At 33.5% G+C, this 14,368-nt stretch overlaps 1 protein-coding gene across 1 annotated transcript; it reads right to left on the bottom strand.

The window, feature by feature from the left end:
* Nucleotides 1-7,102: 7,102 nt before the first annotated feature.
* Nucleotides 7,103-8,164, bottom strand: LOC120121506 (protein SRC1-like). Its single transcript, XM_039140850.1, has 3 exons — nt 7,991-8,164; nt 7,434-7,678; nt 7,103-7,148 (listed from the first exon to the last, which is right to left on the bottom strand). The coding sequence occupies exons 1-2, from the start codon at nt 8,085-8,087 to the stop codon at nt 7,458-7,460; spliced, it is 318 nt and encodes a 105-aa protein (XP_038996781.1). The 5' UTR covers nt 8,088-8,164; the 3' UTR covers nt 7,103-7,148; nt 7,434-7,457.
* Nucleotides 8,165-14,368: the final 6,204 nt, after the last annotated feature.

Here is a 14,368-nt window from a genome sequence, read left to right as displayed (position 1 = left end):
AGTTGAAATTTTGAGTTACTCGAAAAACTGACTAAGTATTTTGACAATTTTATGATTTAATCTCTGATTCTATTATTCCTTCAATTTCTTCTTCTTACTAAATTTGAACTATATACTCATAAACCATAATAGAATACATATGTACTTTCAATAAAAATATGTACTTTCAATCTCTCTCTTTTTTATAACAAATTTTTTATTTTTCAATTTAGTTCATTAATTTTTTATAATTTTTTTATTTATTCAATTCATCTTTTATATTAAGTTATTTTTTTCAAACTTGAACTACATGCTCATATATCACAATAGAATGCCTATATAACTTTAATTTTTACTTTTCATTTTTACTCAATTTGGTATTTGACTATAATTATTTGCAGATTCTTTCTTCTCATCGATATTTTATCCTTAAAATACTTCCTTTAAAATATAATATTATGAATATATTTTATAATTTTATATTATATTTGATATATTAAAAACATTATAATGTGATATATATATATATATATAATGGTTAAAAAAGACAAAAAAACAAATTGAAACAAAACTTTGTCATAATAATATAAATAATTGTAATAAAATTAGTATATAAACTCGAATAACTCGACTCGAAAAAATTTTAAGTTAAGTTCAAGTTGTAAAGTACGACTCATCAACTCGAATAACTTAAATTTTTTTAACTCGACTCGATTGAATGCTCAACCCTACCCAAAAGTAGCCTCATTCAGGAAAATGGTTGAAATAATGCCTTTAAATGTAATCCACCTCTAACATTATTTCGGCCAAATGATATTGTACTTTAAAATACTCCAAGAATGCATGAAGACTTCAAGACTGCATGAATTCTTGACTTAAAGACTTCAAGATAACTATGAGTTTTTACCTTTGACAAAATTGGAAACGCATGATTACTATGTCTTCCACCAAAGAAATTAAAGTCGCATCGTGTTCTTGGCATCCTCCTCTCTGCTACTGTAGCAATGCCATAGATTGGAAAATAATATGACTAGAGTCTTATATGGAGATTTTTTTTCTACTATTCTACATGAGCAACGAAACCATAATAATATAAAAAAAATTATAATAAAATTAGTATATAAACTTGAATAATTTGACTAGAAAAAATTTCAAATTAAGTTCAAGTTATAAAATACGACTCGTTAATTTGAATAACACAATTTTTTTTTAATTTGACTTGATCGAATGCTCAAGCGTACCCAACAGTGGTCCCATTAGGTTCTCCTCTCCAGCATCCACATGGCAGATCCAGAAATTTAAGAATGAGAGTCCAAAATTTTAATTTTCTTTTTTTAAAAATAATAGTATGCAAAAATTGTATTTTTTTTTTCTTTTTTCCTTAACACATTAAACTAAATCTAATCAATTTCCCAAAATAATAGGATGTACTTGGCCCCTATGGAGGCTTAATGCATCCGGCACTGGTGTCACCCCTAACGCTCGACAACCTCAATCAATTGGTCCCATTGGATTCGAGCCTCCTCGTCGATACATACACAAAAACAATGAAGAAAACTGAGAAGACTTTTTTTTAATTTTTACTATTGTAACCCCAAAGATGGGTTTTATAAACCCAAACAAACAGATTTTGTAGGGATCTTTCCCCTTCTTTTTACAGAGAGCAATACCAAAAAAATCTTTTCCCATTTTTTAGATTGAGTCACAAGTAAGCGGTGTAAGTAGGGGTGAGCATTAGATCGAGTCAAGTAAAAAAAATTGAGTTGACAAGTTGTATTTTACAACTAAAACTTAACTTCAAAAGTTTTCTAGTCGAGTCAAATTTAAGAAATTCAAGTCGATTTATTCAAGTTTCTATACTAATTTTATTATAAATTCAATATTAAGCCACTGTTAATTTCAAAAAAGGAAATGAATAATATGCTAACACCTTTTGCTGAAGACCATATATTTTTTTATCAATGAAGAGTTCCGAAAACATACCATCACTGAAGTTTAATAGTTGCTTGGGACCATTTTCAAACTCTCGTTTTCTCCAAAACCATAAACAATGAAACAATGAAACAATGCAATAGTCGTAGTTGAAATATTCAGTAGCTTCAATGATATTGTCATGGAATATTCTTCCAATAAATCCCAACACCATGAACATATCCCATTTTTTGTGGTTTGTTTTTCCTGTTTGTGTTGGCTTATCATTGAACATGTCTCCAATACAAACAGGAAAAACAAACCACAAAAAAGTAGAGACAACCAAAATGACTACTTGAGTCAAACGACAGTTTCTGTAATGGCTCAAATCAACTTAATGGTCCTGCATATGGAGCAAGTAATGGCCATATTGAGCAGATTACTGTCATTAGAGCTTTTATTGGAGAGAAAAAACAATGACGTCTTTTCCACTCTCATGAAAAATTCACATAGTTCTAGTCAAAGAAGATTTATATCTTTTAAGCTAAGTTTATTAACTGCCTTCCTAATATATTTTCAAGGGTAAACTACATAAATAGTTACCGAAGTTTTAGGACTCTTATATTTTGGTCACTCAACTTTTAAAACTTACAATATAGTTAACAAACTTTTAGTTCGTTTCCAATAAGGTACCCGGGTCTTCGGGCATTTGATTTCCCCGCCCGTGTCCCGACCCGGATGTTACGGGTACCCGTAATTTGAGTAATCGGGTACCTTTTTTTCAATTTTCAAATTATTAATTAAAAAACAAACACAAATTTAAGTGCTCGAATTACATAATCCAACATCCAAACATAGAATTTAAAAATTCGAAATAAAAAAAAAAATCAATAATCCATAATATAAATTCATATAAACTGTACTATAAATGAAATAGACCTCATTCAAAAAATAAAAACCCAAATTAGCAACTATCAATGAAACACAAATTAACGGCCTCATCACCTAATTAATGGCCTTAAAATCTGCTAACTTTGCATGCACCTCATCACCTAATTAATGGCCTTAAAATCTCTATCAATCATCATTGACGGTTTTTATGCCCCTAACCCGGAAAAATCTAATTTTGTGACCCGGTCTAGACTCGGGAAATATCAGGTCGGGTATCCGACCCGAAACTTGAAATTTAAAAAAAATTACCAGGATTTTTTATCGGATCTGTAAGTCGAGTTATTCGAGTCGAATATCTTTTAACACTCCTAACGTCAACCCTTCTTCTTCTTCCACCCTTTCTCCGGGCGCTGTCGTGGGAATCCGAGTAACATCCTCTGAGACAATAGAATAACAGTGTAAGACTTCAACAAAAATATGCTAAACATGGTTGTTTTTCAACATTTTAAGATTCTTTCAAGTAGTTGTTTCTTCCTTTAGCTTTAAGAAACAAGTGCAGAAGTTATTCATGCATTCTCACGATGATCTTCCTTTAGCTGTTCATGTGAATGGTAATATCCTCAGAGAGGTCTAGCAATGTTTCGAAGGCTGAAAGTTGGTTCAGGCTCTATGTTCTAGCTCACTTTCCTGCTACCAAAATCACTACCATTCTTGTGGGTGAAACTTTTTTCTGTCAGATTGATGAAGAAGTTTGGGTTTTTTTATTACCATCAATGAAGAACATTTATCACTCTCTTACAAGGTGGGGTCTAGAGAAAGATATCAAAGTTTCAGCCGCTGTCTCGTCCAAATGTTTGATGCAAAACTCTGCTCTTTTTAGTGATGGTTTGGCTATGAATGTCTCGTGTTAGATTTCTTTCAAAACACAAACTCCACTTATTCCATATTGCTCCTCCAATTTTGCCTTCCTCTTCACTACTGTCTTCCCACCTGGATTTCATGAAAAAGTTTGGATCTTTTGAGCTTACAAAGGTCAATATGGTAGTCACCGATGAACATGTGAAAACCCCCATAAGCAAGAAGCTCTCAGCTTTCCCGGCTAGACCAACCTCGTCGTCAGAAACTACTGTCAATGTAGCCAAAAAGCCTCATCCTCCACAATACCCCGCCATTTTAGCATATTATTGTCGAAGTCTTGCACTACTATTCTATTTTCTTGGAGGATGTTACTCTCATCTCCACCAACAGCACCGAGAGAAAGGGTGGTAGAAGTAGAAGAAGAAAAAGAAGAGCAGAAACGTGCCACGTCAAATAAAATTAATCTGAAATAACATTGTCTTAAAAGTTTGATGACTATTTATTGGGTTTTTAATTATAAATTTAATGGTGAATTTATAAAAGGTTCGCTGAAGATGCCCCTTTTAAAAGTAACCGTGAACTAACGTTGACTTTTTTTAACGATTGACATATAATTAGTGTAATCTAGATGCCAACATTTTATTGGAGGGCACTAAAAGGGACAAGAACTCTGTTTACAAATTTGGTTAGAATGTGGTTCAATTATATGAATATATATATATATATATATATGATGGCGATTTTTCCGATATATCACCGGTGACTGGTAATATTATCGATCTAACATCGGTTATATTATATTTTTCGATCTAACACCCTTAGCAGTAAAGCGTGCCCCCTGCACCGTGCTATAAGATGATTTGGCGCCACGTGGGGTATAGCGCGCCCCCTGCACCGCTTTATACGGTGAGCTGGCGTCACGTGGGTATAGCGCGGCCCCTGCAGCGCGCTATACGCCACGTAGGGGTATAGCGCGGCCCCTGCAGCGCGCTATACGCCACGTAGGGGTATAGCGCGGATCATGTATCGCACTATACCTTTACTGCATAATTTTATATAGCACGGGGTATGTACCGCGACATACCTTTACTCCTGACATAATTTTATATAGCGCGGGGCAGGTACCGCGTTTTGTATAACTTTCCTCGCTATAAATACCATTCTCCGCCGGTTAATTTCTCACATCTCTCCTCTCAACTTATAAATTAATACAACAATTTTGTTAACGAGTCAATAATTCTGGCAATCTTCTCATATTTTATTTAGAAGTTCGTACGATTTTTCGTTATATGGTAATTTTGTTATAATTTTTTATTATATTTATTGTTTATTATGATTATTTGAAAAATATTATACTAATTATTTTTAATTAATTTGTGTTTGTAAAATTAGAAAGCGGGAGCATACGTCGAAATAGTTTTGCGGTGTAAGTAATAATATTAAATTATATTATTTAATTTATTTACGTTAATGTGTAAAAATTTTATTGTGTTATATGTTCGTTCATATATAATTTATTAAATCAGGTTTGTTTCATTTATTTATTTTGCAAATATAATAGTGTCGCACTTTTAAACTCAAATAATGACGCTACTTTCAGCTATTGTTTATAATGATGGTGAAATTCGAGAAGATGAAACCGACATTGTTTTCGTATCAAATGAGCGTGTTAAAATATCATTCAAGAGAAACATAACTCTTGAGGAGCTGATAACGAAGATTTCGAGGAAGATTCATGTTGGAAGTAGTAGAAGAGTGTCGTCGTTGCAGTATAGATTTCCAACATCATTGTTGCCATTAACTTAAACAGCGTTCGAACTTTCGAACAATGATGATGTTGAAATGATGGTTGAAGCTCAAAGTAATTATTAAGACGCCGCTATTGAGATGTATGCACATTTTGTTCAAGTGTGTGCTGTTCGGGGTCAATTATTAAACTCTCACTATGGGCTGACTGAACAAGTTAATCTAAAATCAATTTTTAAACATTAAAATTCATACATGTGTGCCAGCCTTCTGATCGATTAGCACCCTAATCTTTTCTAAATCATCAGGTAGCTCCTGATGATTTTTCCTATCAGTAGACCACCTATTCAAGGAAAAAAATTTGTTATACGCTGTATAAAATTATTAATATACAAAATCAATTTTATAATTACCTCAGAAGTGGTGAAAATACGAATGGGTTCTTCACAACGGGACATAAAAAGGGCAATCGATACCATGCCCAAGACTGCAGCAGCAGGAGACTGCAGCAGCAGGAGACATCCGCCGATAGCATTACGCCTGTAGTCGGTGGCTCCACACATCTCCCTGTACAAGAAAACCAAAACTGCCTAGCCCCAACTGAATGATCCGGCAAGACGAAAGTCGCTAAGATGTCACAACATGTAGTAAACTAGGTTGTGCGATTTGTCTGGCATCAGCAACCCTCCTATCAGCTGCAGTATGCATGCCCGTGCATACATCTTAATCTCATCCTCAGAGGTGTCTGCGCTCAACTCCCGAAAATTAGCATCTAACCAATTTAACGGTATCCTACCTCCGATAAAATTTTCTGGAACACGTCCTAGACTATCCCGACACAAAGCAGTCCAAGAATCGGAAGCTATCACCGATATCACATCTCCATCCACCGAAAGCCCCAGGTGCATAGAAACATCCTCAAGCGTGATCGTGCACTCTCCGCATGGAAGATGAAATGTGTGGGTCTCCGGCCTCCACCACTCTACTAAGATAGAAATTAGGTCTAGCTCTATCTTGCAGTGACCCTGATATCTACCTATATAACCGAATCCAGCCTCTACTAAATACAACAAGACACGGCTGAATATCACTAACTTAAGATTCCTAATAAAAGGATCTAATACACGATCATTCTCCTAAAAATATATCTATAATGACGTTTTTTCAATAAATATCACTATAGATGAATTTAGTACGGCGTTTTCCAAAAACACGTCACCAGTGTTGCGACTTTTACTAAAAACCGCTATTATAGATGGATCTATTGCGATATTTATAAAAACATCACTATTATTATCTCGAAATCGAATATATCTAAAAAATAAGGACATTTATAAAAATTTATATAGGACTCCGACAACCTAACAACGGCCCTGATTATTACTCATTAAAATTACGAATAATATAATGGTTCGTGTTCATAAAATAGTTTATCATGACTTAAGAATTAACTTTAGTGTATATATAATCATATTGTTTTATGGACTTATTTTTACGTGTGTATACATATATGATTCTGTTGTTTAAAAAGGTTTTATATTCTAATTTATTTAATCATCTTCTCAAAGGAAAAAAACTGGCAATCATATCTATGCAATATATAGATACAACATTTGGAACATTATATAAAGTAAAAATTTATTCTCATATCATATTTCGTTCATAGTATGCCAAAATACATCACACAACATTACTATTATACAAATATGTTTTTTTCTTCATAAAGTAAAGCATATGACAAACCATAGATTCATCTCTTGCACCTGCAACACAAAAAATAATAAAGTTCTATGAGAATATGCAATTATAAGAATTTGCACTTTTATGTAATTACATACAAATATATTTGTAAATAATGCAAAATTTTGAATTTATATAAATTCACGGAATTATATTATAATATTTTCTATATTATTTTCTCTTCTTACATTTACTAGATCAAGGAAATGTCCTACGTATTATGAAGATAAAATTTCAAAATTCTATAAAAAAAATTAGTATTTTCCTACTCTTTTAAAGGTTTATGTATAAGGTTAAAAAATAATTACCCGATACTACAAGGGAGTGAAGGTCTAATAACTGTCGCTGTAGCTGTCATGACCACCTTCATGCTTCTTCTTCTCCATCTTCTTCATCTCGCCCTCTTGACCATGTTCCGTAGTTCCGTCGCCATGGATCTTGCCCTTGATCTTATCCATTAAGCCTTCTTTGTGCTGCTCGCCATAGGCATGGCCCTGACCAGCCTCTCCCATGTACGTGTCCCCAGTCATGCCCGTGCCATAGCCATGGCCATGACCGGTCTCTCCCCTGTATTCTGTTCCGGTCATGGCTGTACCACCTGTCATGCCCGTGCCATAACCATGGCCAAGACCAGTATCTCCTTTGTATTCTGTTCCGGTCATGCCCGTATCATAATGTCCTTCCCCCTTGTGGCCATGACCGGCCTCTCCCCTGTATTCTGTTCCGGTCATGGCTGTACCACCGGTCATGCCCGTGTCATAACCATGGCCAAGACCGGTCTCTCCTTTGTATTCTGTTCCGTTCATGCCCGTGTCATAATGTCCTTCCCCCTTGTGCTCGCCGCCGCCATATGCGTAGGCTTGGCCGCCATCATAGTCACCTTCTCCCTGGTGCTTCTCTTCCTCTTTCTTGGCACCTCCCTTGTGGAGGGTCTCACCCATCTTGTGCATGATTCCCGACATTGTTGGAGCTTGGTTTTCTTTTCTTTATTACTTTGATTACTTGATCGCTATGAATTTGTGAGTAAATATTTTTCATGATTTTGGTTCCTACTTATAGGCAAATTAAGGCGGGTTTCACTTTCTTCAGTGGCTCTAGAAAGAAAATTTTCTCTTCATTATTGAAGATTATCCTTGCCAACAACTCAAATTACTTTCATACCCTTTCGCATCCCAAACGAGTTGTGGGTTCTCCTTTTGCAACGTGTTTGTTTTTAGAAACTAGGGTAAATTACGCTTTTAGCATCTCAATTATTAGTTTTGGATTGTCTTAATACTTAATTTTTTAATTTTTTTTAAATCATACCTAAAGTTTAATTTTATTTTATTTTAGTATCTGTCATTAAAAATATAATAGATGGGCTCATCATTCGTGGTATCTACAATCGTCAACCATCGCATCTGTCGGTCAATGAAATCCAAAATTTTCATTGCGTACATTTTTTGCTACTTGAATGTATGTTAGCATCCGATTTACCGGAAAATACCTCAATTTCCTTAAATCATTTATAGATTTCTTAACTTCTTCATCCTTCAATCTATGTCGTCAACCATCTGGTGAGCCTGAAACTAATCTATGTTGGTCAACTTATCATTCTTTCATGGTCCATCATTCTGATTGGTCATTCATATGTGGGAACTATGCCGTGCAAACTCGTTGGTTAAATTTTTAATGACAGATACTAAAATATAATAAAAATTAAATATTATGTATGATTTAAAAAAAATTAGAAGTTTAGGCATTAAAATTGATCAAAATTAATTGTTTAATTATTAAACAAGTAATTTACTTTAGAAAATATTATTTATTTGAATTCATCAAATATTTAAAATAATACGTTATTTTAAAGAAACTATTGCTTGATAATTAAATATGTGAATAGGTGTTCAGTGTTGGCAAATTTTGAGTCACGAACTTTCAACGCCAAATTTATGATTCATCGTGCACAATACTGTGTCCTCCACTATATTTATTTATTTATTTATATTCATTTTAGTTGTTTGTGAGTTTTAATGTATTAATTAATTTTAACTGTGGCGACGGTCCTATATGTTATTATCTTTGTATTTATCTGTTGTATAATCATAATGGTACATCTTCAAAATATACGGAAGTATTTGATTTGGATTCTTATATAATAATAACTGTATAAATAGTCATTCAATTATTAAAGTTTAAAAAAGAATAGAAAAAAATCAAATTAGAAGGTTATCTTTTTCTTATGTTGAGTGAAAACCAACAAAATAATATTCTCCCCGTACCAATTTAATAACGCTGAAAAGAACCAGACATGAATACAAGAGATATCTACTTGTGCGGGAGAGGTGTTGGAGCAAATTTGAAGATATGGGAATATCAATTTCTCCAATTCTAAAATTTGTATTTTATTAGACTCGAGATTCATTAACTTTTTAAATAAATATATTTATTTTTAATAGAAACAATAATAAATACACAACATTAATTTTTTTAGAACAAAACGTTTAACCTCACTTTTCACAAAAACACAAAATTATCTTACATAGACAATTCGAGAATATCTTTTTTTTTTCAATTAATACGGTTTAGAGATTACTTTTTCATAAATATATTTTTAGAGGTTTTTTTAAAATAATAACGCCTTTTTATTTGTACACTTGGGCACTCGATAGAAAAAGGGAGTGTCACATCTTAATATAAGATTAAAATAAGATTTTATTATTTTTATTATTATTTAAATAATAAAATTGATAAAATAATATTTAAAATATTATTATTTTTACCTAAACCATTAATTTTTTTAATATTTCTGATAAAAATATCTAATAATAATAAAATCGATAAAAAAATAACAAAACCGATAACACTTTATCAAATCTAATAAAACATCCAATAATAAAAAATCAATAAAAATAATAATATTTTTAATTATTTTTTACTAGTTTTATTATTTAAATAATAATAAAATTAATAACATTTTTTTTAGTCGTATATTAATACTAGAAAGCATTTTTATATAACACGGATTCGATGCTGCCGATTTTGGCAGCAAGTGACGTGATATTACACGTGTCAGTCTATTGTCGAAACTGATGATAATATCTAAATCTACTGTTGCCAACCAGACCTGTAAATCCACCCGCCCCCGCCCACCCAGATGGGCCCACTTGTCTTCAGAGCTTACACCTGACTGAACCGTGACTCTGGCTTATCTCCTATGAACAAGATAGAGGGTTGATCGCTTTCCAATGCGACACGTGTGACGCCAAAGTCGCTTGCCGACAGAGTGAGGAGTTGTTAACCTGTTGCCGGGACTGTTTTAGTGGCAATCCGACAACACACCAACCTTTTCCCTTTTGTTATTTCCCCGAGCAATGCATCACTGGTTACGCATGAAGTCTTTCTTGTCTGATCCCATCTCAACTCTAACTTTAAAAAGTCGATGGTTCAAAGTTCGAAGATAATAATCAAGATACGTGGACAAATAGGGCGTATTTATCGGAAAATTATTATTATTTTTATTTACGTATTAGATTTTATTAAAAAAAATATTACGGATCTACCACATTTTACAGAAAGACGCGACTCATGAACTGCAACTTATATTAATGTAACGTCACGTGTTAAAAGACGCAGCTCATGAACCACGACTTACGCCAGCTAGAGTCACATTAACTTAAGGCGTGATACATGGGTTGCGCCTTTCTGTCAACTGACACATGCGCCAGAAAGACGCGACTCATGAACCGCGCATTTCATAATTAAATCCCACCTATCCGCTTAAACGTCATCTCCATCTATAAATATCCCCTCTCAACTATTTCCACCATACCAAATCCTCTCAAACCATATCAAAAACCAAACAGTCTTAAAGCTAAACCCCGATCAAATTTTATTTAAAAGATAATAATATATTATATTATATTCCATTAAATTAATATTTTAGTATTTTATTAAATTATTTTATATTTTTTTACAGTTATAAAATAGAAGGTGGTCTAATTTGTTTGGATGCAAATCATATCTCGAGACATTTTGTTGATACTATAACATTTTTAAATTCTATTTTAATTTAAATTATTAGTAATAATTTATTTATTTAATTTTTTATTATTAGTTTATATATTAATTTTTGTAATTATTAATAATTTTAGGAGAACGACCGTATATTAGATCATTTTATCCGCAACCTTAAGTTAGAGATACCAACCAGTGTCTGGTCGTATTTAGTCGAGGTTGAACTCGGTTACGTAGCTAGTTATGAAAGTCACTGTAAGATAGAACCAAAGATTTTTGCATTAGTCGAGCGGTGGAGACCGAAGACAAACACATTCCATCTTCCGTGCGGAGAGTGCACGATTACGCTTGAGGATGTTTCTATGCACTTGGGGCTTCCGGTAGATGGAGATGTGCTTTCAAGGGTGGCGCACAGTAACTGGAATTCATTGTGCCAAAAAATATCTAAGAGGTGTCTCTTCAAATTTAATGGTGGTCAGATTCCGTTAAATTGGTTGGATGTAAATTTTAAGAATTTGAGTGAGGACGCCTCGGAGGATCAGGTAAAAAAGTATGCACGAGCATGCATATTACAGCTGATAGGAGGGATGCTGATGCCAGACAAATCGTGCAACCAAGTTTATTGTATGTGGTTGCGGTATCTCGTCGATTTTCATCTGGCTGGAACACTGAGTTAGGGCTCGATAATTTTGGCATTCATGTATAGGGAAATATGTCGAGCTACTGACTATAGGAAAAATGTTATCGGCGGATGTCTCCTTCTGCTGCAGTCTTGGCATGGTATCGCATGCCCTTTTTATGTCCTGTTGTGAAGAACCCGTTCGTATTCCCGCTATTATTGAGGTAATTACAATACTGATTTCGTATATTAATCATTTTATCTAGTATATAATAAAAATTATTTCCTTGAATAGGTGGTCTATTAATAGGAAAAATCATTGGGATCTACCTGATGAATTATAATTAATGAGACTACTAATTGATCAGAAGGCTGACACAGAGTATGTATTTAAATGTTTGAAAATCTATTTTGTATTATCGTTATATAATTAGATTATTATTTTGATAAGAATTATATATATTTGTTTTAGTTTGAATGTGCTCCTTACTGTAATGATGATATGAGGATTTGCATCCCACATGAGTTAAGGGGCCTATTAGATGTTTATATGGCGGTGATCCCTCTAATATGTTATGCGATTGTCAAATGGCACCCCACTGATTGCATGCTCCGGTAATTTGGTTTTGTACAATCAATTTTGGAAGCACCTCAATATCTCGACGAGTTGCATAACACCGATCGACGCAGTAAAAAATATGGATTGACTGCTGAAGCATTATGAGTGGGTCATGATATGAGAGGATCGACGTCGGCGCATTCCCATAGAGAACCCATTTATGTAGACCATTTGAGGTTGTAGATGATTATTACGAGTGGTTCAACACTAACGGGAAACTGTTCCTGCTTTCTGAGGATGCATGAGGACAGAGAATTCATCGACGTCGATAGAGACATGTACTGTCACAACCCTATCATCCCTGACTTGTTAACGGAGAACAGGTGCTTCCGGTTTGTCGTCAGCTGCAGCACCGGAACCTTCGCAGCAGGCACCATCTGCAACGATGTACATCCCGCAGCCAGTTTATATGGGTCCGCAACTATATCAGATGTCACCACCGCCGTTCCCATACCAGATGTCGCCATTGCCACAGAGTTATATTACCCATCCTGGAGGATATTATGGTTCTATGTTTGCATATATGACTTGGGGTTCATATACTAGTTATTTTGCGAGTTCAACCTTACCACCGATGATCGTCGTACTTATACCTCCTGTACAGTTTTCTCACTCATCGATGTCTATGTTTTCTCAGTTTTCCCAGTTTTCTATGAGCGGTGGGATAGTCAGTCATACACCTCCAGGGTCCTTATTCTATGGATGTGCTACATCATCATCAGTTCCTCATCAACAAAATGTATCTGCTCCTGATGACTACAACAACGACGATGATGATGATGGTGGTGATGATGATGACGACGACAGTGAGGAGTAAGAACAAGTTATACGAAGAAATCCTCCTCGAGACAGACATCCACTGTCCTGTGAAACACATTCAAGACACAAACATCGATTGATTCATATATTTTATTATATTTGTATTTAATTGTTTGTTGGACAAATAATTGTAATTTTTTAATTATTTACTATTTAATACTTAATTTATTTTGTTAATTTTGTTTATTACTTAATTCAAGCGAATGGTGATGATCATTTAGTGTTTTTAATCGTTTTATAACAATATTAGTAAATATAAGTATCAAAGACAATTGTCTTTTAAAAAAAATTTGTATTTAAAATTATATTCAAATACCGAATTGATATTAGTTTGATAAAATTTAATAATTGTATTCGATAATTCAAAATCAACAAATTTTTGTTATCATTGTTCAATTGACTCGTTCTTATACGTGAACAAATACGTGTTTTAATATATATCACGTGTCATATCTTTTTAGAGTAAAACTTGTATAATTTTTTTAAGTTTCTCACCTATTATCTCTTTTATTTTAATCACATATAACGCCAACGTCGAATTCCGTTGTACCAATAAAAATGTGTCATATAAACCATAGCTTTGTCAAAACAAATCTCATTTTTCTTAATAAAATTGTAAAGCTAATAGATGTCAAATCTTTATATTTATCAATATTGATGGATAATTTGACTTTGAATGGTTATTCTTTATCGTTTTCTTGTTTAATTAATCAGTGGTTATCAAATGACATTAACTTAAAGTAAATGTGAATTAAATTACAAGAACAATTATTTGATAAACAATAACTACATCAGTTCCTCATCAACGATTACTTGTTGACAAAAGAAGTGAACATGTTTTTCTACTGTGTCATGGGTTTCTACAATACCCACATCTTTTGTTTTGTCTAGATGTTTCTCGAATATCCATATCACAATGAATTTGAGTGGATTTTAGACGACCACGACCCCTCAATAAAGTCGGATCTAGTACAACCGTAACCTAATTCTGAACCTTATTAGGATCTTTCTCATTACCTATGGGGGAACTAAAATTCGTATACCTTAAACACTTCTAATAGTAAGTATACGAGATCAACAAAATGGATATAGTCTTGACGGGTATGCGAGCAAACTGCTATCACATGAGAGCATGGATACTTCAGAGCTTAAAAAAACTCACAGTCACACCATCTGTCTCTTAGATTTAC

This window comes from Hibiscus syriacus, unplaced genomic scaffold (assembly GCF_006381635.1).
Source record: "Hibiscus syriacus cultivar Baekdansim isolate YM2019G1 unplaced genomic scaffold, ASM638163v2 tig00110374_pilon, whole genome shotgun sequence".
NCBI lineage: Eukaryota > Viridiplantae > Streptophyta > Magnoliopsida > Malvales > Malvaceae > Hibiscus > Hibiscus syriacus.
The sequence above is the reverse complement of the archived record's forward strand: the minus strand, read 5'-3'. Positions and strand labels throughout refer to the sequence as shown.